General features: G+C 45.1%; 1 protein-coding gene across 1 annotated transcript; it reads right to left on the reverse strand.

The window, feature by feature from the left end:
- Window positions 1–149: 149 nt before the first annotated feature.
- Window positions 150–24,988, reverse strand: LOC309541093 (uncharacterized protein). The gene is made up of 8 exons (XM_082238493.1): window positions 24,659–24,988; window positions 15,147–15,373; window positions 13,619–13,698; window positions 11,612–11,690; window positions 10,278–10,324; window positions 8,014–8,134; window positions 6,644–6,824; window positions 150–5,404 (listed from the first exon to the last, which is right to left on the reverse strand). The coding sequence occupies exons 2-8, from the start codon at window positions 15,307–15,309 to the stop codon at window positions 4,708–4,710; spliced, it is 1,368 nt and encodes a 455-aa protein (XP_082094619.1). The 5' UTR covers window positions 15,310–15,373; window positions 24,659–24,988; the 3' UTR covers window positions 150–4,707.
- Between the last annotated feature and the right edge of the window lie 2,635 nt (window positions 24,989–27,623).

Below are 27,623 nucleotides of genomic sequence, written 5' to 3' on the forward strand. Positions count from 1 at the left end.
ATGCTTAGCATTTTTTTGTTTGTGGACCAATTTCTCCATGGGCATTGAGAGCGAACAATAAAACTTGGTAGGACACAGTTACTGGTTAGGACACGATTCTATTGTTAATGTTCAAAAAATAACTTTATTCTTTTGGTTTTCAAAAAAGACAAAAAATGTAGAAATGTGATCATCTTTATCTTCCCAAAATGGCTCTCAACTCGCTGCCCAGTTGGAAGGGTAGGCTTAAAGAATTGGAGCAAGTTCGCTTAAACTTGATTTATTTAGTGTTGTATCTGTTTCAAGAAAACATTTTATGGTGCAAGAAACCTTCCTTGTTTTGGGGGTGGGTTGACACAGGCTAATGAACCAATACACTATGAACAGCTTGATCACCCTTCCCTTTCCCCATTCTTTACTTGTTAAATGCTGCTTCTGAAATAAGAGCAGTTGCAATGCTTTTTATCTGTAGCATTGTGAGGATCGAATTTCATTTTTAAAGTATGCTCTGAGTGTAGATTATCAGCAAACTGGAGAAGAAACTGCCTAAACCATTTCAAACAATCTGGAGGTAAAATCCAAATCACCTCATGAGTTTTATCAGTAATTTTAACAGAAGAGTGTATTTTAGATGCTACAGTAATTATTTTTAATATACCCCCGATTACAAGAGAGTGGAAGTAGAAGAAAGGTTAATAAACGGTTTGCTATCTAGAATGTTAGTGAAACTTCCTTGAGTTTCCTAGATTGCAGGTATAGCTAGTTTCTAAAATGTTGCATGTTAGGGTTGTTAGAGAATGACTACTGAACAACAACAAAATTTGTGTTACTCTGTGTGATTTAGAGTCCTACGCAAGCCAAGCCAAAAACAAAGGAAAAATGGAGAGATGCTCAGATGTAAGAAATTGTTCTCATTTCCACTACTGTAAAATTCTGAATTACTAGGAAGTCTTAGACTACAATATTGCTGACCACTATAGCTATCAAATGTATTTTTAAAAATATATAGCCAAAATTGATTATTCATTTGACTGATGGAGGATTACTGTGCAAGACACAGATCTCATGATCTATATTTATATTTTATTTAATGGTGGACCTACATGACTTGCAAAGTAGACAGTCTTTTTCCTAGAAACAAATGCCTATTCCTGTTCACAGTAAGAAACTGGGTATGGTATATAGCCCTTGTTATTGCCATGCAGTTCATGATGAGATGTCATCAGTATTCAATGGTTGTGTTGTACAAAAGAAATAATGCTTATTGTGTCATGCAAACACTGTCATATGAAAGGTGCAGTTATCACAGAGGGAACTCAGTCTTTCATAAATGCAATATGTGTTAGTGGAGGTGAGCAGTAAAGTTGCTCGCCTGAACATTTGGCTATAAGACACTTGACGGCATATTTGCAGATTACTGTTACCTGATGTTAGAAGGATTGTGCTGGTTGAGAGCAACCACCATATTGAGAAATGCTTGGAAAGTAGCTTTTGTTCTGCCTATTGCAGGGGTGTGGAACCTGGTGCCCTTTAGATGTTGCTGGACTACAAATGGAGTTGGAGACATCTGAAGAGCCACAAATTCCCCAGCCCTGGCCCAATGCATGCAGAATTTCACTTTTGTTTACAGCAACTGATCATAAACTAGTTCATGGGCTGACCATGCTTAGAGTTCATACATTTACCAAATGGCAATTCTATCTACATGCTAAAGGAATAAGTGCCAGCCTTGGCCTCCAGCTCCCCAACAACAGCAACAGCTTTAGATGGAGTCCTATACATGTGTAAAGCCAATGGAGAATCATGCCTCTGTGTAGAGTCTGTAGACCACACATCTTGTATGTTACAGTACATGCACAGTAGAGTTTGTAAGGAGGTTCACTCCTATCTATCTATCTATCTATCTATCTATCTGGTGAGCTAGACATTGTGTTTCACTAGTGATTATGGCTGTTTTGTTCTCTGGTGCAAACACTGAATATCAACAGTCATCCTCCTGGAACAAAATGTTCAACTTTTTTCTTACTGTGAAATTGATGGCCCTGGGGGAGGTATGGCATTCCGCATGCATCAGAGAATAGGGAGCATTCTACTGCAGCACCCCCAGCAGAAAGGTTTGGTGACTGATTTGTTTATCCTCTTACTTCCCTCAACTGGACAATCTTACTTTAAAGTATGTAAGATTTATTATTTTGAGTTAGAGTATTTTGTTTGTTTTTAAAAAATCACACCCACTAACTGCTGTATTTGTAATTCTTTTTAAATGATGTAGAGCTTGACACTAGCTCTGAGTATAACTTATTTGTTTTTTTAAGTATTATATATAAGGAACACTGTGTTTCATGGTAACATATATAAAATGTGCTACAGTAACTGCACTGAACTGAACATCTGTATATGGGAACTGTGATTTGTAGTCCACTTGGAATCAGTCACAAACTGTTGTAGTTTATTTCTAAATATAACACAACTGTGCAAATTGACTGCCTCTATCTGTTTTTCTTTTACAATAATTTTGCAATGTGCAAACAATCTGCTTCATTCCTGCATTTTTGCCTGTCCCTAGCAGCCCCCCTTATCTTGGGTGAAGTTCTGTGTTTCTCATACAGCACTGACAACACACTATTTCCTGATGACCTCTTATATGAATCATACCAAGTAATAGTTGCACCCAAGGAGAGAAGTTCAGTCTTAAGATTTCTACCCACAATTTTGTCTGGAAAGTGAATTAATTGATTAGCTGACCTAGAATTAGGCCTTAAATTTTATTCCAGAATCCAAATTGCTTCTTAGATCAACAAATTTGACCTCCACTTCATTCTAAGTGGGTACACTGATTCTTAAAAGTGTTTTTACACAATTGCTACAGGCAAAGTGCAACATTAAGTCTAAATCAAATGGTGACTAATGACCAGCAATATTGCCAACAATTTAATAATATATGCTTCTGTAATTATTGTCCAACTTTAAATCCTTCATCAATCATGCATTGCTTCTCAGATACAAACAGCATACATACAAAAAATGATGCTTATATAGTTTAATCACAAAAACATAGTAATATAATTTTATGTAGTTTTATCACAAAAAATAAATGTCAAAGTCTAAAAATATAAAAATAAGATCACTTATAAAGCTCACCATGTGCTGTTTAGTGGCAGCTAAACTTTTAAAGACAATTTGAAGAGCAGCACTTCTGAAACTGATAAGGCATACAGCAAGCTTTTACAATAGCTGTGTACTTTGTAACCTTGTTTTCTGGCAAATGTCAGGAAAGGTTAACTTCAAGGGACCATTTTCCATCTCTGATTGAGCACAGCAGATTTCAAGATTCACCAGTGGGAATGTCCAAACAAAAAATATCCTTCCTTGGGGACCAGCAAAGTACTGTGATAGTCCCATACAAGCACCAGAATTGGTTTTCAGCATAATATTAAGTTACTATAGAATCATAGAATTGTAGAGTTGGAAGGGACCACAAGGGTCATGCAGTCCAACCCCTTGCAATGCAGGAATATATTCCCCAGTGTGGGGCTCAAACCCATGACCCTGAGATTAAGAGTCGCATGCAGCCCCAGCTGTGGCATGCACATACCCCTTCTGCAATTAGTTTTGAAAAAAGCTAGGGGGAGATTATCTCGTTTCCCCACTTAAACTCCAGGTAGATCGCATCTTCCAATAGACTGGCAAAAAGGGGGGGGCACCCTCCCCCCATCCAAAGCCTAGCTACTGGGGAAGGATGGAGTGAGTGTATGCACATCTGTGCACTCTGCCTTCCCTGGCTTAGGGAGAAGCCTGCTTGCCTTAACATATCTTAACTACAGGGGAATTAACTTAATTTTGGTTCTTTTTCTAGGGGTCTAAAATTAATTAGCAGGGCCACTTTATATAGAGATGATGGGGTGGTGTAGATTCAAGTGGTATGGCAAAGCAGCTAAGAACTAAGTTGTCCACTGGTTTCAACATACCCTTGTGTACACCTAGGTAAGACAGAATCTTTTACCAGCACCCCTATCTGCAACTTTGGGATAACAACTCTGATCCTACCTTACAGGGCTGCTGTAAGGATTAAGAAGGTAACCTAAGAAGGGCTTTAAACACTCTAAAGCAATGCTTCCAAAACATTTTCTCATGGACCACTTGAAGGTTGCTGAGAGTCTTGGTAGACTGATTAAGGATTTTTGTGCTGTTGTAGCAACTGTAATTTGCTAGGCTGGCTGCAGTATGATTTTTAATTGTATTTTTATTGTTCCTTTTGTTTTCTGTATATTGTATTCCAATTCATATGCCATAGATTTCAAATTGTAATTCAGTAAGAATACAATATAAGGCATAAAAAACAATTAAAAATCAACACGACTATTGATGTTCCATCTTCAACTATAAATCCAGAGCCATGTTGCAGACCACCATGGGCCACAATTTGAGCAGCTTTGCTCTATATAAATAAAATAATTAACTGTAGGGACAAGCAGCAGGTTTACCGGACGCTTTTTCTGCATTCACAATGAAGCTGCTTAATCCAAGCATGCAGGCCCAAACCAATTCATTGAAAATAGCAGCATGGTTTATTTCCCTGAGTGAGTGGCTCCATGAAGTGGTAACGCTGTCATTCTCAAATACTTAGATACTTCATATTCACATGACATTTTGATTTCATGACAAAATGGGTAAAATACAACAGGGTGTATTTTTGTTCTCACTCCTTAGTATGTGTATATGCGCCATTTAAATTTTGTCTAGCTCCATTTGCCAAAATGAAATTGAAGAGGAACTTGACAAAGGTTTACCTCCAATAAGCAGCAGCACAGCAGAAGACTCACTAATGTCCATGGAGGCAGAAGACTCACAAATGTCCACAGAGGCAGGCGTCAGATCAATGAAACTTGCATTTTCCTCTGTAAAGTCCTGTTCTCTTGGTAGGTTTAGGTAGGATGTTCTCTCCCTCTCGGACAATATGCATGCTTTCTCATTTGCACTCAGTTCTGAACTCGAAGTGGTTTGGTGTGAGCAAAATCCTGGCTCCTCCCGAGACAGGTAAAAGGTTTTCATTTCAATTTCAGTGCTACTGTCGTTGCTGAATGTCTGGTATGAGGGCTCCTGGTGAATATACTCACAGAAACAGGCATGCTGCTTAGAGATGGCCAGTAGCTTTGAACAACCCATTTCTTTTTGATGCAAATAGCTGAGTGACTTCCTTGAAGAACCAGCAATCCCTTGGAAGCCATATCCAATCCCCAACATGCAGTGAAAAGCTTTGGATGAAGGTTCTGTTGTCCAAGCCAGTTGTTTCCACATCTGAGATGGAAAATGGTATTTCCACAGAATACTGCTTGGCCTAGTATTAGAAATTCCTCCGCCAAAGAGCAGCATGGAATCTTCAAATATTAAAGCTGAGTGTCCCACCACTTTAGGAGGCCCATGACTAAACACAAGCACAACAGAGAACAAGGAACACAGATCAGTAATGTTTATGCTGATGAAAATGAGGTAGGATTTTAGTTTCTGTTTGGTCAGCACTATACAGCACCATTAATTACATAAGATAGAGGGAACTGCACTGAATGAAGGTATCTGAATGTATAATGCTCCCTAAATTGGCTGTTACGGATGATTATGCAATAATTCTTGGTCAGCCCAAGTTGAATATACTTTCTTTTAAAAAGTACAAACATTTGTGAAACTGCCCTAATTTTTAAAAAGTTACCTCCTCAAAAAGTCTCGGCCTGATTCTGACAGAAATGTGTGGCTCAGTACAGTGGTGCCTCGCAAGACGAAATTAATTCGTTCCGCGAGTTTTGTCGTCTTGTGATTTTTTTCGTTTTGCGAAGCACGGTGTCGGGAAAGTTTTGGAAAAGCTTCAAAAATCACCAAAGTCTTTAAAAACCTCAAAAAAGGCTACCAACCGCGTTCTATGAGTTGCTCCTCGAAGTCAAGTCGCAACTGTATTAACGGTGTTAAGAAAAAGGAAACAAACTTGCAAGACGTTTCCGTCTTGCGAAGCAAGCCCATAGGGAAAATCGTCTTGCGAAGCAGCTCAAAAAACAAAAAAGCCTTTCGTCTGGCGAGTTTTTTGTCTTGCGAGGCATTCGTCTTGCGAGGTACCATTGTATATAAATGTAATCCTCCCTTATCACAGCATTGTAATTTTGTATATCAGGGCTTGACTTCCCACGGCAGCCTCTTCCAGAACAAGAGACCTTGCCCAAGAAATGCATTAGAAATGCCTTCTGCTTTTCAACACCGTTCTTTGGATCACAGAGAATGTGACTAGAATGATGCCAACATGTGCATTATTAAAGCATGAGTTCAACAGCTTATAAACAGAGGTGGGGAACTTTTGACCCTCTGGATGTTGCTAGACTACAACTCCCACCATACCCAATGAACTGGACACACTAGATGGGGCTGATGGGGGTTGGGAGACCCACAACATCCAGAGCACCACACATTCCCTACCCCACGTTAGAAAGGGAACCAACTTGCTGTTCCACAAAGTACAAATACTGCTTAATCCACATCCCTCAGAGGCAGCCATCATAGCTGCCTAGCTCCCCGAGACACACATATTTTTAACGTTTCTAATTTTGGGTAGTTTTATCTACTCCATTCTCAAACTACAGCTTGCTGAAAATGCTGGTTAATAGCTCTCAAAAGATTTTACCTCGTTCTGATACTAGACCAGTTGGCAGCCATGAAATCCCACTTCCAGAAGTCTTTTTGTTCACTCAGACCCATCAGCCCTCCAAACAAGTACATGTTGTTGCCATGAACCACAGCTGAGTGGCCATGTCGAGGGCCTGGGCTACCACCGTAAGATACAGCTGGTGTCCACTGTTTTTTATCTGGAGGAAGAAGATTACAGTCCATTTCTGTTTCAACATAGGGGCAGGGAACCTTTTCCAGCCCAACATCTACATTCCCTTCTGGGGCTTGCATGCCAGTGGGGTAGGACCAGAGACAAAAATCAACAGATGTGACTAAAGGCTGTGCACAGTTCCCCAGATCCAAATCATTTCAGGTGGTGAGCTGATGTTTAATAAGGGTTTCCAAAAACCTAACTAAACATACGGTTGGGAGGGGAGCAGGGGAAGAAGTTGTGTCTTGTCCTCTTTCTCAGTGGGGAGCAGGAGGGTTTAATCCTGCAGAGTACTCCCTCACAAGTGCCTTTACCACAGGAATACAAATTCAGATGTTTCTACATATCCACCATCCTCCTTCAAGGCATGCAAATGACATCCTGTTGCTGTTACACATTCCAGACAGGCATAAGCATTTGAGGAGGGCATGCATGGAGCAGGGCTCTTAGAGGTATGGCCTGAGAAGAGTCTAGAGGACCAGGTAAAGAGGCTTGAAAGGTCATATTTGGTCCATAAGCTTGAAGTTCCCCCATCCCTGGTTTAATTCAATACCCAGATAAACATGGAGCCGAAGCCAGCTACAGAATTGCATTTTCATTCTCATTTTAGATGTTTCAAAAGGGTTTTGTATCATAACCACCAGCCACTTCAGTAGGGATGGGGAGCAGGATCCAAAATTGCCCTACCCACTGCTGGCCACTTTGACAGAACTGTCCACCTGCCAGTCACATGACATCAGGGGATTGAGTTTCAAAGGAAGAACCCAAAGTACACTCTTAAATTCAAGCTGTGGCTGCAAAGAATCAAAGGAAATTCTAGCTGTTTCCTTTCTAACTAATTGGGTGGTTGCTAAATGTAAAACACACACACACAAAAAATACCACTTTGACAGGTGGGTAGGGTGACAGAAAAAGTGCAAAATTCTACCAGCAGCTGGAAAGGAACAATTGGAAGTGTACAGAGTGTTCTACCAATTTTTCATTTTCAAGATGGCTGTGCAGATTTACCTGTTCCATGGCTGATGCCGTATGACACCAAGTGATGGCTGCAATTTGGGCCAAATCACACCACAGCCCAAGGAGGATGCCCAGTAAGCCTAATAAGGACACAAGCCAGAGGTTCCTCACTGCTGGGTTGCAGTAACATGCCTACAGAGAAAGCTCAACTTACTTACTTAGACAGAAAGTCCAGAATTCTTGAGAAGCACCCTTAAGGTCAACGTATCCACCATACATGTACATGATGCCTTTGTAGACAACTGCACTGTGGCCCTTCCGATTAACTGGAGCCGTTCCCTGCAGAGAGGATAGTAATGAAACAACTACCATTAACAGTTGTTGCCATCACATCTATCCAAGCAGACCCCCCCCCTTACTACTTCCACTTAAAAATGCATTCACACTGGCCTTGTAAAACATCAGTAACTGACACCTTTATGAACATCAGTACAGTGGTACCTCAGGTTACAGATGCTTCAGGTTACAGATGCTTCAGGTTACAGCCTCCGCTAACCCAGAAATAGTACTTCAGGTTAAGAACTTTGCTTCAGGATGAGAACAGAAATCGCATGGCAGCAGCGGGAGGCCCCATTAGCTAAAGTGGTGCTTCAGGTTAAGAACAGTTTCAGGTTAAGAACAGACCTCCAGAACAAATTACGTTCTTAACCCAAGGTACCACTGAGCATTTCTGTTCATACAACCACTTGATGGGTATGGGACGGGCTTGTTGTCAGTTGAAGGAGTAGAGAAAAGCAATGAACAGCTGTGAGAGTTACTCATATTCCACTGCACTGCAAAAGCAAGCATGGTGGTGCCTTTGGAAAGGGCATGCTATCCAAACTTTTCTAACCAGGAAGGCAGAGTTAGTTACATGGTCAATCTACTCCAGAATCACCTACTACTATAAAAATTAGGTAACAGAAAATTCAAGTCCAGAATGAGCAGTAGGAGCACTTCTAATAATAAATAGCTAGTGCAATGAAGTACAAGAAATGTAGTGTGCCCATGCAGTGTTTCCACCAGAAGAAACCACCCTAACTATAGAGAAGGGCATCATCTAGGAAAATAAACCCCTCTCAGAAAAGGATGGATTAGCAAATAGTTGACGGGGGGGGGGGCTGCAGGTTAAAACTGGCAATGACATCATAGTTGAGGCTGTGCCTCAGATAATTCACCAGAAGCAACAACCCTCAGAAACAGTTGCATGTTTCCTTCAGGTTTGTTTGAATAGTGAGTCTTCAAAGTGCTTTCCCCCTGAAAAAAGTGATAATACAGCACTGTTTGCAAAGTTGGTTAGGACCAAGTGTGTCTGATGGAGGATGAAAGCAGCCTGGAAGCTCTTAACAACAAAGAAATAAAGCTCTGGTACAGTTTCACAGGAGAAAAAGTTGGAAAGGCAAGGCTGCCTCTGTTCACCCTTTGACTAAGCCCCTACTACTGCTGCTGCTTAGGAGGGAAGGTAGTTCAAAACTTGAAGGAACAAGTACAGGCTGCCCCCACCACACAAGACCTTGATCCTTGATGTTAAGAGCTCCCTGAACCTAAGCTCTTGGTTGTGTGTGTGCTTGTCTTCATGAAGTGTGGCAGCCTAAACTTCCCTAGTGCCCCATGCTTCTAAATGGTATGCCTGGTTTTCACCAAAATAGTCTTTTCTTATATACATGAAGAAACCCTGGTATTTATTAATGAAAAATTATATAGCTAACCTTTAACATTATCTGGGCAGCTCACAATCTATAAGTAATTTGGTATAGAGAGTACCATACGTAATTTGGTATAGAGAGCAGTTATAAATGTGCTACATCTTATAAACAAAGAAATACTCATAGGTTGTGTCCAACTGTGTTGCTCAGCTGGCAGTAAAGTCAGTAGAATGGGGAAGGAAGCCATTTTCAGCTGCCCCCCCCGCCCTAGTACAGTGGTACCTTGGGTTAAGAACTTAATTCATTCTGGAGGTCTGTTCTTAACCTGAAACTGTTCTTAACCTGAGGTACCACTTTAGCTAATGGGGCCTGCCGCCGTGTCGCTGGAGCACGATTTCTGTTCTCATCCTGAAGCAAAGTTCTTAACCCGAGGTACTATTTCTGGGTTAGCGGAGTCTGAAGCGTCGAGCTACCACTGTAATATGCTCCAGTGTGCTGGGGGACCCTTCAAAGCAGATTTTGAAGGGTGCCAGAGGCTGCTGGGGATTGCTTCCCTCCAAAATATAAGATCCAAAAATATGCATGCTATATAGATTATTTAAGAATATAGAAGAAATGAGTATCCCTCCCCTTACAGTGAAAAAGTGATACCAACAGCATAAAATTACTCTGCTGCTGCATTTCCCTGGATGAACTCTGGAACAGTTTTCAGAACATATTCCTAAGCAAGCTGTTGGATCAACAAACCAACATGTTTCATGTATGATTCACACATTTCTGTTTTCCAAATTTCTTACTTCACTCTCCCCTGCTGTGAGTTGGCGCTCCATCCATTTAGCTGAATCTGCAGTTTCAATAAAATATCAGTTACAATACTAACCACAAGAGGGTACTCCTGCTCTATTTGTAATGTCATGCAAGGCCCATTGAACTTTGGAGATGGGAACCAAGAAAGTTGTTCAGTTCTCCTTAACAGCAACTAAGGTAGCTTTCATCTGTCATAAATATTGCCCAAAAGTAGCATCTCAACAGTGTTTGTCAGAAGTGACACTGGCAAAAAATAAGAAGTACCCATGGCTCAGTGTTTTGCATATTTAATGCTACAGGTTCAATCCTAGGTATATTCAGGTTTTTTTTAAAAAAAATAATCTGATATCATGGCAAAAAGAGACCTAGGGGAGCCACTTTGAACCAGGATAGACAATATTGGATGGGACATACCACTGATCAGACTCAGCTTCCTGTGGTCAAAAAATACCACCATATTTATTGTCCCCAATCCAAAAAGATGATGGATGTACTGTTGTTATGATGTTATAGTATTGGCTGGTAAGGCGTTGTGTCCCCACGCACCATCCTTGGGAATATGCAGAAGATCTCATCTTGCTTTCTCATGAGGCCTGGACCTAAGAAATGTTTTGCATACACTATAGCAAAAGAGCAGACCCCTGGTTCTCAGCCACAAGCCAACTATAACTCTTCTGTAATGTTTGAAAGGTATTAGTATGCCGGCTTCGGCTGGGGAGGGCGGTATATAAATAAAATTTATTATTATTATTATTATTATTATAAATTGGCTTGAGGCTTCTGGCTGCAATTCATAGTTCCCAGGAACTGAATCCCTGCCAACTATACAGAAAAGACATGATCAACAAATGGAAGAATGCTAGGACTGTCCTGGCCCTAATACTCAGTGTTCTGTCACAAATATATAGCTGAATTACTAAATTTGTGTTTAGTGAAACATTGATTCCAACACAAAGGTAGTTAAGTGGATTTCTCAACCTCCTCCTACTCCTGTACTTTTGCTGGGTAGTTTTGCTGTGAATAATCCTATAGTGAATGAGACACGGGGGAAGCTTCTTGTTAAATAGTGTGGTGTTTCTTTTTCTATAGATACGTTTACCTGAAATGTTAAAACATTCTATAGTTCAAATGGATTGACTATTGATCTTACTAGAACTTGACTGGAAATCTGATGCTTCAAGCAAGCTCAGGCAGATATAATGGCAAACAAGGCATGCCAAAAGATTCTCACCTGTCTACTCCACCCAAACAGGCTGCCCTACCTACGTATTTATCAAATCTATATGCAATCCTGTTTAAAGATGTTGCTTGTCTAGTTCCATACCAGTGTCATACATCCAAAGAGGATTCTTTCTCAGTGTGAAAGCAGAATCCACCATTCCACCAAAGATATAGAGGATACCCTGAAAGTAAAATAATGATTTTCTTGTAAAACATACTTGTATCTTCCAAAGTCAAATGCAATCAAGTGAATTCATTGTAAATTTCAAATCACAATCTAAGCTGCACTCCAGCAACAGACATATGGAAGGAGTAATGGTCCCATGCACCATGCTCTACACATACATACACACACACCCCCACATGTTTCATGGAGAGAGGCGCAGAATGGGCTGCGCCAACTTTTGTGACTGCAAGCACACTTAAATATTGAACACACAGAATTAAATCCAAAAGACTTGCTTACTAAGGCAGATCCCTATAGCCACTTCAGGTGGATAGTACTGTGGTCACAAACATTTATTACAATATTTGTTGACAATGAACCTTTCTGCAAGGTGTTAAAGCCTACAGCCGGAGTGGAGAACCCTTTTCAGCCCGAGGCCACATTCCCTTGTGAGCAACTTTTGGGGACCATGTGCCAGTGGTGATGAGAGGGCAAAGCCAGTGGGGCAATGGATTTGACAGGAGGGCTACATTCCTGTAATGCAAAATGCCAGGCAAGCAAGAGGCATTATCACAGGGGAAAGAAAGACAGGGCACGTAGCAGTGCCAGTGAGGGGAGAGGCCTAAGAGAGCTTAAGTGCCCGATAGAGTTGCCCAAATGTGAGTTTCCTCATGCTTGGCCTGTAGGAATGACAAAAATATTTTAAATACACTATTGTGGGGGTATCTAGAATGTCTACTGAACAGATAATAATTTTGAGGCACATCTTTTAAGGGGGCTGTGCAAATTGATTTGTGGGACATATGCTTGGGGCTGATTTGAAATGTTATGTTACCTCCACAGAGGCTGCAGAAACGCATCAGGTGTAACATTTAAAATGGGTAGTGTCAGCAGTTACAAAGATAACTGAGGAACATGGCAGATGCTGCACGTACTAAGCTGACACACAAGATAAGATGTTCTTAAAGTGTCTGCTTGCCAGCCAGAGCACCACATAGATGTGCTTTTTGACAGCTTTCGCATAGGCCAGCTGTAAGGTTTCTGATATTTAAATCAGCCCTAGTAGGTAAAAATAAATTGAATAACGTTATTGAAAGGAATGTCCTTCTACAGCTGACTGACTGTTTCATTGTCATTCCCTCTCAACGAAACAACCTTGTCACTAACAGAGAACAATATGCCAAAAAAACCACCTGCAAAAAAACCATGGTACTCTGTTCCTTATTTCACCTAAAAGGAAAACAGTGAACCAAATGCTTGTTCACCTTATTTCACCTAAAAGGAGAACAGCAAACTATCATCTTACTCCAATAATAACGCTACCCACTCACTAATTTAGTTAAAGAAAAACAACAACCATACATATGTTTGCAAGTGTGTGTTTGTTCAATCACACTTTGTATTTATAGGTTTATGTCTCAAAATGTGATCAGTGAAAGGAGGCCCACAAAGAACACAGTAGCTGAACCTCTCTAGGAAAGAAGGGCTATTCCCTCCCCTTCTAGAGTTCTTTCTGCTAAAAACAGTCACCTGACCTATAGGAATACAAGTGTTACACATACCCAGCAGTTTCTCGGGGGGGGGGGGAGGGGGCTGGATATTTTTGCTGCTGCAGGAAGAAGAGAATAGAGATTCTTACCCTGAAGCAGAAGTCTGAGCCTACCAGGAAACTAAACTACAAAACAGCACCAGCCACACAGACTATAATGGGGAAGTGACAGGTAGAATCTAGACGCATATAAAAAACGCTGTGGAAATGCTTTTTTTAAGAAGTGTTTTGAAAAATATATTGAATTTGCCATAAGCTCACCATCTAGTGTCACATTTGTATAATGCACTTAAAATACAATTAAAACATTATATTTGCAGCTGTATAGCTGAGTCCACAGTAGCAAAGAAGAACTAGTTATTGTATTATACAGGACTAAATCAATTCAAACTTGCCTGATAATCCACCATTGTGTGCTCTTCCAGTTCTTCAGGGCCATCTTCTGAGTTTTCCAGTCTCTCCCATTCATTATTCTCTAGAAAGTGTTTTGATTAAGATTGTCAAGGTGTGAAAGGGACCCATGAAATCACCTAACCTGTCTTTCTCCCAACATGGAACAGTTACTTATATCAAGCTCTGTTAAAATTCCACAGAGATTAAGCAAGTAAAACATGGACTGCCATCCTCTGTGATGCATTGAAGTGGATACCTGTGGGTCCCTGTGTATTAGAAAACAAGGCAAGAGCTTCAGCTCTATGGACAAGTTTCACAATGGCCAGTCTGCAGCGCTGGAAAATACTGGCTCCATCTGCTTACACTAGTCTCCAACAAGACTTGTCTGTTAAAAAGGATGCATGTTATTGGACAAATGCAGTTTCGGTTTGCATTTTATTGAGCCTCTCTCAAACAGTTGCTGGCCACAGACAAAACACATAGCTGAGGCAGAAAATGCACATCAGAAATATGGGCTTCCACCAAAAACAGTCACCACTTACCAAGAGTTTCATCCTTTCCCTCCATAACCATAGTTTAACTTGCTTAGCATGAGAATGCAGTGAGACTTCCTGCCCCTCCAGTGTCAGCTGATGTAGAACAGCAGCAAGGAAATGCATGTATTTTACTATACGTTATAGAGGGAGCATGGACTGGACATATGACATTTTGGCAGCAGCCCGATTTTTGACAATGTGTAATTAAACCCTGTATTTATCCCATGGCCTAGTACCCTGTGACTGTCCTATGATTAATATCCACAGATACACAGAACACAACAATGTTTTTTAGAATCCATTTTGGATAGTTGCCACTGAGAATTAAACCCCACCTCCAAATTCACAAACTTTCAGATATAAACTCAGCATTCTCCTAGTTTCTGAAATGGTAATGACATAAAAGCTGTTGCACTGGATCACACAAGAGAAACAGCAATGGTTTCTGAACAAGTATGTTCACTTTTCCTTATCAACACAGGAAACCAAGGGTATGGTTTACCAGAAAAACAAAAACATTTGCCTGCAAGTGCCACAGGTAGTCATCATAATACTTCTACATTATTTTTATTTTCATATGTGGAAAAGGTTTGCATTAGCTTTCCGTAAAGGTGGGCTTGAATGAAGAATCCACATAACAATCATTATTGTTATTAGGGTGATAAAGTTTATTCATTAATCTTACTTTGCTTACTTGGATTTGGGGGGGGGGCAGGAATCTGCTATAGAAAGAATCTGGTGGAAATTTCATCAGGTTGTCAAGAAAAACAGGTTTGTGTGAATACAGCATGTAGATTTGGTTTAGTCAGTGGCATAATGATACATGCAACTACAATATATGACATCTGAAGGCAGCTCTTTATAGCAAAGTTTTTAACGTTTGATGTTTTACTGTGTTTTTATAATTTGTTGGAGCAACCCAGTCAGTTGGGTAGGATACAAATAAAAAGATGATGATGATGATGATGATGATTTAGTGAACAGGAAAACTTACCTATCTTGTATCGCCAGAAATCATTCAAGGTAGTATTTTGCCGTCCACCATAAACATAAAGGAACCCCCTGCAGATGCAGCAGGCATGCTTGAATCGGTCACATGGAGAAGATTTGCTCTGTGGTACTGGCTTCCATGAATACTCTGCTGTTTTTCTTTTCATCCCTGGGTTAGCTGGAAGGCATACCCATGTCAAGAAGATTTCTCCAGAGTGTTACAGTCCTAACCTGAATACAGGAAGAGAAAGTCAAGAAAACAAAGATGGTTGATGGAACATACTAGAATGCTAGAACTTCCAGAAATGACCAAAATGTTGCTAGGTTCAAACTGGTTATCTAAGGGTTTTATGATATAAGTTAACTCATGCACCATGATGTACTGTGAGTCTCAGATCTGTAGACTTACACTGGCTTTACTGAAACTTCTCTCATTGATTAAATAAAATAAAACAACTCTGTCCAGGAGCCAAACATTAAAGACAGTTCTACAGCAATGGAAACAATTCTTCTTATTTGAGCCTGCTGAAGTAGAGAAGTTATTACAGAGAGACGTGCCTCCACAGATTCATTAATGTTTTGATGATGATTCTATTATTTGCAACAAAAGTACAAACTCAAAGAGGAAAATGGGTAATGTGACAAGAACAGCAGCACTCCAAAGTTTGTTAAATTTTATTACAGTTTATTGTCATAACAAAAAAATAAAATTATATTTTTCAGAAAGAAAAAGAAATAGAGGAGATTTTGACAGTGAAAGTTCAATGTAGTAATCAAGAAATGTGTGAAAGGGGACTCAAAGAGGGAACAGAATTAAGAAATATTGAACAGTCAAGGTGCAAGGACAGGACAGTCATAACCATATCTAACTCAGAAGTAAGTCCAACTGAATCAAATGGGGCTTACTTCCAGCTAAGCTGGGTCAGGACTGTATCCTAGATTAGGAGAGAAAGCACTTTGACTTAGTAGAGACAGAGCAGATAAATGAAGAAATATATAGTCAAGAAATAAATAGTTTGAATTCATCAAGAATTACTGGTACTACTTTTCTGATTTGAAAAACAAACAAAACCTTACACTGTTTGCTCAAAGGATAATACACTGCACAAAATCATCCTGTAAAACCAGTTTTTGGCTTCCATTTTGGCAAAGCAACAGTGGCCAAGAATGTTCTAATCACATAAACCTTTGGATAATTTCAGGTTCTTTGCTATAATAATTAGTCACTGTATGCTGGATCTCTTACCCCGCACACGGGGGCGGGCAATAAGTTTCATTTTCTGGGAAGAAAGTGCAATCGGGGAAGTGTGTGTCCTGTTGAACTTCTGAGTACATAGTGTAGGTGACATAGTTGGAGACTTAATTGGGGCTGGGTGGGACGCGGGTGGCGCTGTGGGTTAAACCACAGAGCCTAGGGCTTGCCGATCAGAAGGTTGGTGGTTCGAATCCCGGCAACGGGGTGAGCTCCCGTTGCTCGGTCCCTGCTCCTGCCAACCTAGCAGTTCGAAAGCACATCAAAGTGCAAGTAGATAAATAGGTACCGCTCTGGCGGGAAGGTAGACAGTGTTTCCGTGCACTGCTCTGGTTCACCAGAAGCAGCTTAGTCATGCTGGCCACATGACCCGGAAGCTGTACGCCGGCTCCCTCGGCCAATAAAGCGAGATGAGCACCGCAACCCCAGAGTCGGGTCACGACTGGACCTAATGGTCAGGGGTCCCTTTACCTTTATACTTTCCTTTCTGAGAGAGTTGGCTCCTAGAAAGGTTTTGAACCACTTTGTGAAGTTTGCTGGGGCTGAGATCCCTTCACCCCCCACACCCCGCCAATACAATATTTGAAAGGGGGCCCAAGTTGATAGGCATTGCCATTCAAATGGTGTGCATGTCTTGTGATCAGTTATGTAGGGTGGGGCTGCCCCCTTGTTAGATAATCCCCTTGCTATGTTCAAGAAAAGAACACATCCTTCCTTGCTAATTAGATACCTGCTAACAAATAAACTTTTTGGCTTCTATAGGAATAGACCACAGCACAGTGGTACAGCACACACTTTGCATATAGGTTTCAGGATTCAGTCCCTGACATCTCCAGAAAAATGATGATGATGCATGCTATGTGAAAACACTTTGCTAAGATCCCAGACAGCACTGCAAATCAGAATAGAAAATACTGGGCGAAGTAGACCATATCCCGGCATGGTTCAAGGCAGCAATCTATGTTCTTACAGGCAGCCCCATGTAGAGTATATTACAGTAATCAAGTCTGGATGTACCAAGCACATATAACATAACCAAGGCCAAAGCTGCTTTGTGCAGATAAATTCACAGGTGGTAAAAGGATGTCAAGAAATAAAGGAGCGCCACTCTGATTGGGGGGAGGGGGGATCCACAGACTGGGACACAACCTAAAGTGTTTTGCTCAGGGAATTTTTAGAAAATATTCAACATGGGTCAGCTCATTCCAGAGCTGCAATACATGTAATGCCCAATAGTTCCAGTGATAAGACAACATTGGAAGTAGAAAGATTGTAGTTGCACAAACAAATTTCCAACTTGTTTCTTCTCTTAAGGAGAACTCTTTATCATCGCTAAGGTAGAACTACGCAAAGCGACAGTAAATAACTGAGTATAGTATAAGTATATCAGTTTCCTCTCTGTTTGCTTTTAAGGTTGCTACACCTAACACCAAGAAGATTGCCAATCAAAAGTCAAGCCCTATATTATTTATTTAAGACTATTACATAGCAGTTCCACTGGTTAACACTGCATTTCTAGACCCACTCCAAACTGCTGGTTTTACTCTATAAAGCCTTAAATGGTTTTTGTGAGCAGGTAGTTTGAAAGAATCCTTGTATGAACTGTATGAACCTGCCTATGCCTTAACAACAGCATCTGAGGCCCTGCTTGTTGGCCCTCCTTTCATTGGTAGGCAGTGATTCAATCTGAAGTCATTTGTAATCAGAGAACAGAGATCTTTATAGAGAGATTGCAATAAGATACTTAACATTAAGGACAAAAGTCACCACAGTGGTTACATTACTATTGCTCATATAGCACCATCAATGTACATCGAACCTTACATCACAAACAAACATTGATAGGTGCCTGCCACCAAGGACCTAACCATATAAAGCAGATATTGGAGAAAAGAACAGAGCAAGGGGAAGAGAAAGAGAAAGGAGAAAGCCTGAATGTGAGAAAACACACATATAAATTGTTATCAGTAGTGTTCAAAACTCCCATTGTTCTAGGCACATTTTGTGAAAGGGAATTTCATTAGTGTGAGCAGTTTCTCAGCTCTGGGCACAGTACTGCACCTAAGATTTCAGATTAAAACTGCAGAGTGGAAGGAAAGGAGGACCTTTTTCTGTCTCCCCACTTCCAGCTACTCTCTAAAGCAGCGGCCAGCAACCTTTTTCAGCTGTGGGCTGGTCTACCGTCCCTCAGACCATGTGGTGGGCCGGACTATTTTTTTGGGGGGGGAATGAACGAATTCCTAAGCCCCACAAATAACCCAGAGATGCATTTTAAATAAAAGCACACATTCTACTCATGTAAAAATACCAGGCAGGCCCCACAAATAACCCAGAGATGCATTTTAAATAGAAGGACACATTCTACTCAAGAAACACGCTGATTCTCGGACTGTCCGCATGTCAGATTGAGAAGGCAATTGGGCTGCATCCAGCCCATGGGCCTTAGGTCGCCTACCCCTGCTCTAAAGGCTGGAGAAGAGACCCTCTTAAGAATATTAGGGGGGTGAGCAGGGGAAGGACTAGACCAGGGGTGTCAAACTCAAATTCATCGGGGGCCGCACCAGCAGTTTGGTCACCCTCAAAGGGCCGGTTGTATCGGCCTAAAATATTTGAGCAGGCTGAGACCCCTGAAGTTGATGGGCTTTTACCGTATTTTTCACTCTATTGGACGCACCGGACCACAGGACGCACCTAGTTTTTACAGGGGAAAATCAAGGAAAAAAATATTATCCCTCCCCCCCAGCCCCAAAGAGCAACGGACAGGCTGCGTGCAGCCTGTCTGCTTCTCCCAGAGCTTCTCGGGGCTGCGGGGGAAGCCCGGGTTCCCCCACCAGCCCCAAAGAGCAAAGAAGCCAAGACAGCGCACGGGATCCATAGCCGCGCAACCTCTCCAGCCAGGAGCTAAACCTCTCCAGCGCGGCTAAAGAAGACAAGGCAGTGAGCGCGATCCATCCCACTCACTGCCCTGGCTTCCTCTTTAGCCTTGCGCAGCATCTTTAGTCTTGCGCAACGGGATGGATTGCGCCCGCTGTCCACCGGGGCTGGACTAGATGACTCCTGGGGTTCCCTTCCAACCCTGCAATTCTATGACATCGGAAGGTGTTTGGGGTCTCCACCACTGGAGGCTTTTAAGCAGCGGTTGGGGGACCATCTGTCTGGCGTTCTTTAGCTGTGAGGGGGCTGGGCTAGATGACCCTCGGGTGGCCCTCCCAACTCTATACAGTCCTACAGTTCTGCAGCAGGAGATCCACAGCCACTTAGAATCATAGAATCATAGAGTTGGAATAGACCACAAGGGCCATCGAGTCCAACCCCCTGCCAAGTAGGAAACACCATTAGAGCACTTCACACAATGCCCACTCCCAATTTTCATCTGAGAGACATGTGGCTTCAGTGTCTAGGCAGGTACCCCCCTACCTGCCACACTTCCCCCACCCCACTTAAGCTGAGGGAATTCCTGCCCAGAGAAGCTCCCAGGTGAGGCAAGGGTTAAGATCTACCTCTGGTAGATCTCTTGCGGCTGGAGAGGCACGCAAGGCTAAAGAGGAAGCCAGGGCAGTGGGATGGATCGCGCTCGCTGCCCTGGCTCCCTCTTTAGCCTTGCGAAGCCTCCTCCCCCCTCCCCCCCTGGAGAGGCGCAAAGCCTCCTCCCCCCTCCCCCCCTGGAGAGGCGCGCAAGTCTAAAGAGGAAGCCAAGGCAGCGAACGGGATGGATCGCGTTCCCTGCCCTGGCTCCCTCTTTAGCCTTGCGAAGCCTCCTCCTCCCCCCCCCCCCAGGCGCGCAAGGCTAAAGAGGAAGCCAAGGCAGCGAACGGGATGGATCGCGCTCGCTGCCCTGGCTTCCTCTTTAGCCTTGCGAAGCCTCCCCCCCCCCCTGGAGAGGCGCGCAAGTCTAAAGAGGAAGCCAGAGCAGCGAACGGGATGGATCGCGCTCGCTGCCCTGGCTTCCTCTTTAGCCTTGCGAAACCTCCCCCCCCCCCCAGGCGCGCAAGGCTAAAGAGGAAGCCAAGGCAGTGAACGGGATGGATCGCGCTCGCTGCCCTGGCTTCCTCTTTAGCCTTGCGAAGCCTCCCCCCCCCAGAGGCGCGCAAGCTAAAGAGGAAGCCAGAGCAGCGAACGGGATGGATCGCGCTCGCTGCCCTGGCTTCCTCTTTAGCCTTGCGAAGCCTCCTCCCCCCTCCCCCCCTGGAGAGGCGCGAAGCCTCCTCCCCCCTCCCCCCCTGGAGAGGCGCGCAAGTCTAAAGAGGAAGCCAAGGCAGCGAACGGGATGGATCGCGTTCCCTGCCCTGGCTCCCTCTTTAGCCTTGCGAAGCCTCCTCCTCCCCCCCCCCCCAGGCGCGCAAGGCTAAAGAGGAAGCCAAGGCAGCGAACGGGATGGATCGCGCTCGCTGCCCTGGCTTCCTCTTTAGCCTTGCGAAGCCTCCCCCCCCCCCTGGAGAGGCGCGCAAGTCTAAAGAGGAAGCCAGAGCAGCGAACGGGATGGATCGCGCTCGCTGCCCTGGCTTCCTCTTTAGCCTTGCGAAACCTCCCCCCCCCCCAGGCGCGCAAGGCTAAAGAGGAAGCCAAGGCAGTGAACGGGATGGATCGCGCTCGCTGCCCTGGCTTCCTCTTTAGCCTTGCGAAGCCTCCCCCCCCCAGAGGCGCGCAAGCTAAAGAGGAAGCCAGAGCAGCGAACGGGATGGATCGCGCTCGCTGCCCTGGCTTCCTCTTTAGCCTTGCGAAGCCTCCTCCCCCCTCCCCCCCTGGAGAGGCGCGAAGCCTCCTCCCCCCTCCCCCCCTGGAGAGGCGCGCAAGTCTAAAGAGGAAGCCAAGGCAGCGAACGGGATGGATCGCGTTCCCTGCCCTGGCTCCCTCTTTAGCCTTGCGAAGCCTCCTCCCCCCGCTGGAGAGGTGCGCAAGTCTAAAGAGGAAGCCAAGGCAGCGAACGGGATGGATCGCGTTCCCTGCCCTGGCTCCCTCTTTAGCCTTGCGAAGCCTCCTCCTCCCCCCCCCCAGGCGCGCAAGGCTAAAGAGGAAGCCAAGGCAGCGAACGGGATGGATCGCGCTCGCTGCCCTGGCTTCCTCTTTAGCCTTGCGAAGCCTTCCCCCCCCCTGGAGAGGCGCACAAGTCTAAAGAGGAAGCCAGAGCAGCGAACGGGATGGATCGCGCTCGCTGCCCTGGCTTCCTCTTTAGCCTTGCGAAACCTCCTCCCCCCCCCCCAGGCGCGCAAGGCTAAAGAGGAAGCCAAGGCAGTGAACGGGATGGATCGCGCTCGCTGCCCTGGCTTCCTCTTTAGCCTTGCGAAGCCTCCCCCCCCCCCAGAGGCGCGCAAGTCTAAAGAGGGAGCCAGAGCAGCGAACGGGATGGATCGCGCTCGCTGCCCTGGCTTCCTCTTTAGCCTTGCGAAGCCTCCCCCCCCCGGAGAGGCGCGGCAGCCCGTGGGATGAGGCGGGCGGCCTGCGGGGTCGCGCCGGTGGGGGACCTCCGGAGGCGGCCTCTCTGCTCACCACCTCCTTCGTGCTGAAAGGCGACGCGGTGCACAACCAGGCGATGGTGCACTGGACGGGCGAGAACAGCAGCGAGAACGGCGGCTACGCGGGCCACATGACGAGGTCTGGCGGGCCGGATTCGGCCCGCGGGCCTTGTGTTTGACACCCGTGGACTAGACCATGTGAAAAATGAACATATTTTAGCTGCAGTTCATTCATTTTCAGCTTTGTATTTTTGTTATAAAAAAGTTCACCTAGACATTCTGTTGTTGCACCCATAATCTAGGTTTAAGGTGCTATTTAGCTCCTAGCTTTCACATCTCAGTTTCTAACACTGGTTAGGAATTAGGATTCCTCTAAGTACAGAGGAAAGCTTGACAAGCTCTGGAAGTCTGAGAGCATAGTCAAGAGAAACAGAGCTTAAACTGTCATCCCCTGATGTACCTGTACTACAAGACTGCCGAAGCAGCTGCTAACTTTCCAAGCAGAGCAGAGCAAGGTAGCCCTAACAATTCCACTCCTTCCTGCTCTGTCACAATGTTGGCACCCAGAAACAGAGTGGCTACAGAAGAGGGCCCCCTCCCCAAGACTGGACCGGGAAGTATGAACAAGAGTTCACAGAAAAAGAACCATGCCTAACCCTAAGGGGAGCAGGTGTGGGGACTCGATGTGGCCCTCCAGACCCCTCTATTTGACTGTCAGGAATCTCCTAGACCATGCCCTTCACCAGTCCTGCTCTAAGCTCACCTCAAGTGCTGTTGCCTGGATGAAATGCATCCTCCAACCATAACAATGTCTCCTGCTTGCATGGATGAAGAGATTTGTGTGGGTGGGTGTGTAGAAACTTTCGACTTCTACATAGCTGGAATGTAGCCTACTCTACAAAGGGAAGAGTCACATCTGGTGCTATACCATTTGCACCAGGGGGGGGTCCATCTGCCTCTGGGGGTGCCCTACATGCCCTACAAGCAGCCCCAGGTGGCTATCCATGAGGGAATACTGAAAAAGATATCCACTCTAAGCATTAGACCAACCAGTGAGGTAGCTGGAAAGCCTATACAATCAGATTTAACCTCTTACCTGCTTCACTGTTCCGTCCTGCATTGTTTCTGTGTGTCAAAGGTATGTGGCATTTCAAAAATACAGTTCAGCTAAGAACTTATATGCCCTTTAATGTTGCACTGCATACCCAAGTGTCGCCTGAGTTTGATCAGACTTTCCTGAAATCCCAGTTACCTTGGAAGCCCATGAGCAAAGGAAAGTTGTGAAAGAATCCTAGTTATTTTAAGAAAGCATACTCTTCCTGGCCCACTGACTATTACACAAGTGAGTACCAACCGCCAGTGTGAGATAGCAGGCAGGCTTTTAAGTGTGGAAGGAGTTGCATGTCCGTTTAGCTATTAATAATCACCAAATGGTCCTGGGCAAGTACTGTTTCTCAGCTTCACAGGCTTATTTAGATAACTGGAAAGTATGCTATACCACTATACAGTTCTACAGAATCTATTACAAAGCATGGGCTACGATCCTGGCAGATTTAAAAGCAGACAACTGTTCTGCATTAGTTAACAGAAAGTGTCAGTCACAGTTTGCAAGTCTACTCTTATGGCGCTTTATTTTTGTACTAACGGCTGCGATGGTTTCAGATTTCCTTCCGATTAATAGGATGTCACTGCCTGTTTCCCAACAGAGAGGCAAGAAGGACACAAATATGCCTGTTGCAAAGCCAACAGTGTTGCTCCTCCGCTCTCCCCTCCTTTCCATTAAGGGGAAGAGGGGTGGCTGTAGGCAGTTTGTTAAAAGGGCCTGGCCTGTTCCCTCCTAATGTCCCAGTACCCTAAACTAAAACCCAGTGAATGCCCTACAGCCCCGTAGTACAACCCTGAAGCTTTTTCCTCTCCCTCTCCCTCTCCCTCTCCCCATGCCAGGGCTCAGCTGTGGAGCAAAGATGGCAACAACAGAGAAGGGAGTACATTCCCTCACCAATAAACAACTGTAAGCAGCTGCCACGCAAGTAGGATTGGGGAGCAGGGAGCAGACATTGACAGCCAAGAGTTGTGCCTCCTTAGTTAGAAACTGAGCACTGCCTATTCCTTGCAGCCATAAAAGACAAGTCCCAGATGGGTGAACTTGAAACCCATCCTTACAAAGATATGCAAACGGAGAGAGGGCTGGAAATGAAGCGCGCGCGGGGGGGGGGGGGATTGGAGGACGCCACAGTTTCCATCCCATCTCTCTCTCCCCCCCCTCCTCTCTCCCCATATAAAACACAACAAGCTGGAAGGAACAGGAAGAACAGAGCTTTTTATAAGAGAAATAAAAGTTGCACGCAGCTCTCTCCCCGCCTCCAATTCTTTCTTTTCTCTCCTCAAAAACGAGCTGAGGGAGAGGCAGAAAGCCCCACAGACTCAAAGGAGGGCATAGGAGACAAGCATTCCTCTCCACAAACCAATATTAGACACACACACCGGGGTTGGCGTGAAGGTGGGGAGGGGAGCTCCCTCCCCAGCTGCTAAAAAGGAACAGTTCACCACCACACAACATTGCATTTTTTTTTTAACTTCGAGGAGCTGCAGTATCAAACCAAAGTATCACTAGCTGTAGTCAGGTATAAGTAAGCGTCGGCGAGGAAGCCCGACCAAGCTCTGCTCCCCACCCCGCCCGCCCCACGCCCTTTCCTCGGCCCCTAAGAGACCAACATGCTCCGCTCCTGCCCCTTTTGCTGGCAAGGCCCGCAGCCCCCCCCTCACACGACACCCCCTCATCCTTCGCACGCTTTTCCCGTTATAGCTTACGGTACTTGCCCGCGCTCGCCTTGGGCGTTCAGGAAAGCGCGTGCCCGTCAGGGGGCGCGCTCCCGCGAGCAACTGTTGGCCCGAGGTCAGGAGGAAAGGCGTCGCCTCAGCCGCCTCCTTCGGGCCCCTCGGCAGCTTGTGCGGGAAGGAACCGGGGCGGAGAGATCCTCATGCTCAAGTTGACTTAGCGCGGATTTATGTTGCGATGTTCAATTCTCTCTCTCTCTCTTTTACACACAGAGAGATAATTCGGAGCATGAAATTTAAAGGGAGGGAAGGAAAGCACACTTCGTGGGGAATATCATGTGCCATTAATAGGACTGACTGACGAGAGAGCCTGCTTTAGGGTCGCGTTTCTAGACCCACCTTGCGCCATCAGCCCAGACTGCTCAGGGTGTCTAAACTTGAAAGGAGGGTTGGCCCCGCACACGGGGGCGGGCAATAAGTTTCATTTTCTGGGAAGAAAGTGCAATCGGGGAAGTGTGTGTCCTGTTGAACTTCTGAGTACATAGTGTAGGTGACATAGTTGGAGACTTAATTGGGGCTGGGTGGGACGCGGGTGGCGCTGTGGGTTAAACCACAGAGCCTAGGACTTGTCAATCAGAAGGTCAGTGGTTCGAATCCCCGTGACGGGGTGAGCTCCCTTTGCTCGGTCCCTGCTCCTGCCAACCTAGCAGTTGGAAAGCACATCAAAGTGCAAGTAGATAAGTAGGTACCGCTCCGGTGGGAAGGTAAACGGCGTTTCAGTGCGCTGCTCTGGTTCGCCAGAAGCGGCTTAGTCATGTTGGCCACATGACCCAGAAGCTGTACGCCGGCTCCCTCAGCCAATAAAGTGAGATGAGCGCCGCAACCCCAGAGTCGGTCACGACTGGACCTAATGGTCAGGGGTCCCTTTACCTTTACTTTGTTTGTTTTCAAAAAGTCATTTTTATTGTATTGTATCCTGCCTCCCTGCCAGAGAAAGGAGCAAACTAGGAGCAGATTGCATAGGAGCAAACTAGCAATTCATAAGGTGGGGACGGACGGACCTAAACCTAAGAAATTAATGAATGTCGGAATCTAGCTAATATTTAGGATAGGAAGGGGAAATGCAAGCTGTATAACTGTGCCAGATAAGGAGGCTCATGCAAACCATCCTGGCCAGGCTAGTTAAACGCATAGCCTTAAAGAAGAGTCCTGGGCCGTTAAGGGCCATTGGCCATGCAAAAGAGTTGTCCTCCTCACCCCAGCTCAGAGGAGTTGGCAGAGCAGGAGAATTGGCAGGTTACCAAAGTGATGGAGGGCTGATAGATAAAAGTGTCTTTACAGGAGGCTTGGGATTTGCTGATAGAGAAAAGTGTCTTTACAGGAGGGTTGCGTGGTGGCAGTGGGAGGCCCCATTAGCTAAAGCGGTACCTCAGATTAAGAACAGTTTCAGGTTAAGAACGGACCTCTGGAACGAATTAAGTTCTTAACCCGAGGTAAAGGTAAAGGTAAAGGTACCCCTGCCCGAACGGGCCAGTCTTGACAGACTCTGGGGTTTGTGCGCCCATCTCACATCTATTGGCCGGGGGCCAGCGCTGTCCGAAGACACTTCCAGGTCACGTGGCCAGCGTGACAACGCTGCTCTGGCGAGCCAGAGCCGCACACGGAACGCCGTTTACCTTCCCGCTGGTAAGCGGTACCTATTTATCTACTTGCCCCCGGGGGTGCTTTCGAACTGCTAGGTTGGCAGGCGCTGGGACCGAGCAGCGGGAGCGCACCCCGCCGCGGGGATTCGAACCGCCGACCTTTCGATCGGCAAGCCCTAGGCGCTGAGGCTTTAACCCACAGCGCCACCCACGTCCCTAACCCGAGGTACCACTGTATAATTCCTTAAAACAGAGGTTTTCAACCCTTTTGAGTCCACAGCTCCCTTAACAAACTACATTTTTTCTGCGGCACCCCTGTGGGGCTCAGGAGCCCATTTACTGTATGTCACCCCTTGCCTGCAGAGCTGTCAGCCTCTCACCCTTTTTGGAACACCCTCGTGGAGTCTTCCCACAGGCTCCTCTCCTCTCCCCTCTCCTTGAGAGTCCTCTGGGCAGCTGCTACTGCCACCCCTGGTCTCTGAGCTGCCCAGTCCCAGAGAGAGGTGCCTCCCAGGGGCACCATTAGCTTCTGGAGCTCATAGCCAGGGTTGCTGCAATAAACAGCTGTGCAAGCCTTTGGGAGGCAGAGACGCAAGAGGGCATCAGAGGAGGGAGGGAAGGAAGGAAAGAGGGAAAGAGGCCAGTGTTGCCCATGGCACCCTGACCATCATTCAAGGCACCCCAGGGTGCCACAGCACACTGGTTGAAAATCACTGCCTTAAAAGATCAATCATAAAAGCAAAGACAAACAAAACATAGCACAAGCAGCAAGGGAATAGTCAAATGCATGCCAAAATAAGAAAACTAAGTGATATGAGACTGATTTTACTTCCCAGGTTGTATGCAAATGCATAATTTTAAAAGACATATCCTTACAAAATATGTTTCCTACAGGTGAAAGTGGGATGATGCAGATCTCCCAAATATTCAGTTTTTGAAGGTGGGGTAGCTATTGTCAGTTTCCAATAGCAGTTTCCAATGTGTGGAAGATTAGTCCTATAATTAGCTGGGAAAGGATGAGGATCAGAAAACAAGCAAGAAAAGGAAAAAGAGGGACAACTTACAGATTTATAATCAGGGTGTGCTGTAGCCTGACAGTAAGCGCTGATGGTTAACAGCTTCCAGGCTGAGATCTAAAGAACAAAGGGCATCGAAAGCGGAAAGACAGCAAAGTACAAGGTTCTGGAGACTGTGGAGCAATCAGTAGCCAGCTTGCTAAGAAATTACTCCTGTAAGGAAAGTGTTAGCAGCTGTTAGGCTCCTTACTGCAGTCTCTCTACCTAATTGCTGTAGGGAGGCATCTTTTCCTTAGCCATTTAAGGTTTTCACAGTGGTCATTATATTGACTCCACTCT

This window comes from Podarcis vaucheri (assembly GCF_965113315.1).
Source record: "Podarcis vaucheri genome assembly, chromosome: 1".
NCBI classification, from domain to species: Eukaryota; Metazoa; Chordata; class Lepidosauria; order Squamata; family Lacertidae; genus Podarcis; species Podarcis vaucheri.

Excerpts from the sequence above, each read along its gene's own strand:
- LOC309541093 (XM_082238493.1), bottom strand. The coding sequence starts at position 15,309 with ATGAAAAGAAAAACAGCAGAGTATTCATGGAAGCCAGTACCACAGAGC. Across the intron at positions 8,135-10,277 it reads TCACAGCAGGGGAGAGTGAA|GGAACGGCTCCAGTTAATCG; the intron begins GTAAGAAATTTG and ends TCCTCTCTGCAG. Across the intron at positions 5,405-6,643 it reads TGGTCTAGTATCAGAACGAG|TCATGGGCCTCCTAAAGTGG; the intron begins GTAAAATCTTTT and ends GCTTGTGTTTAG.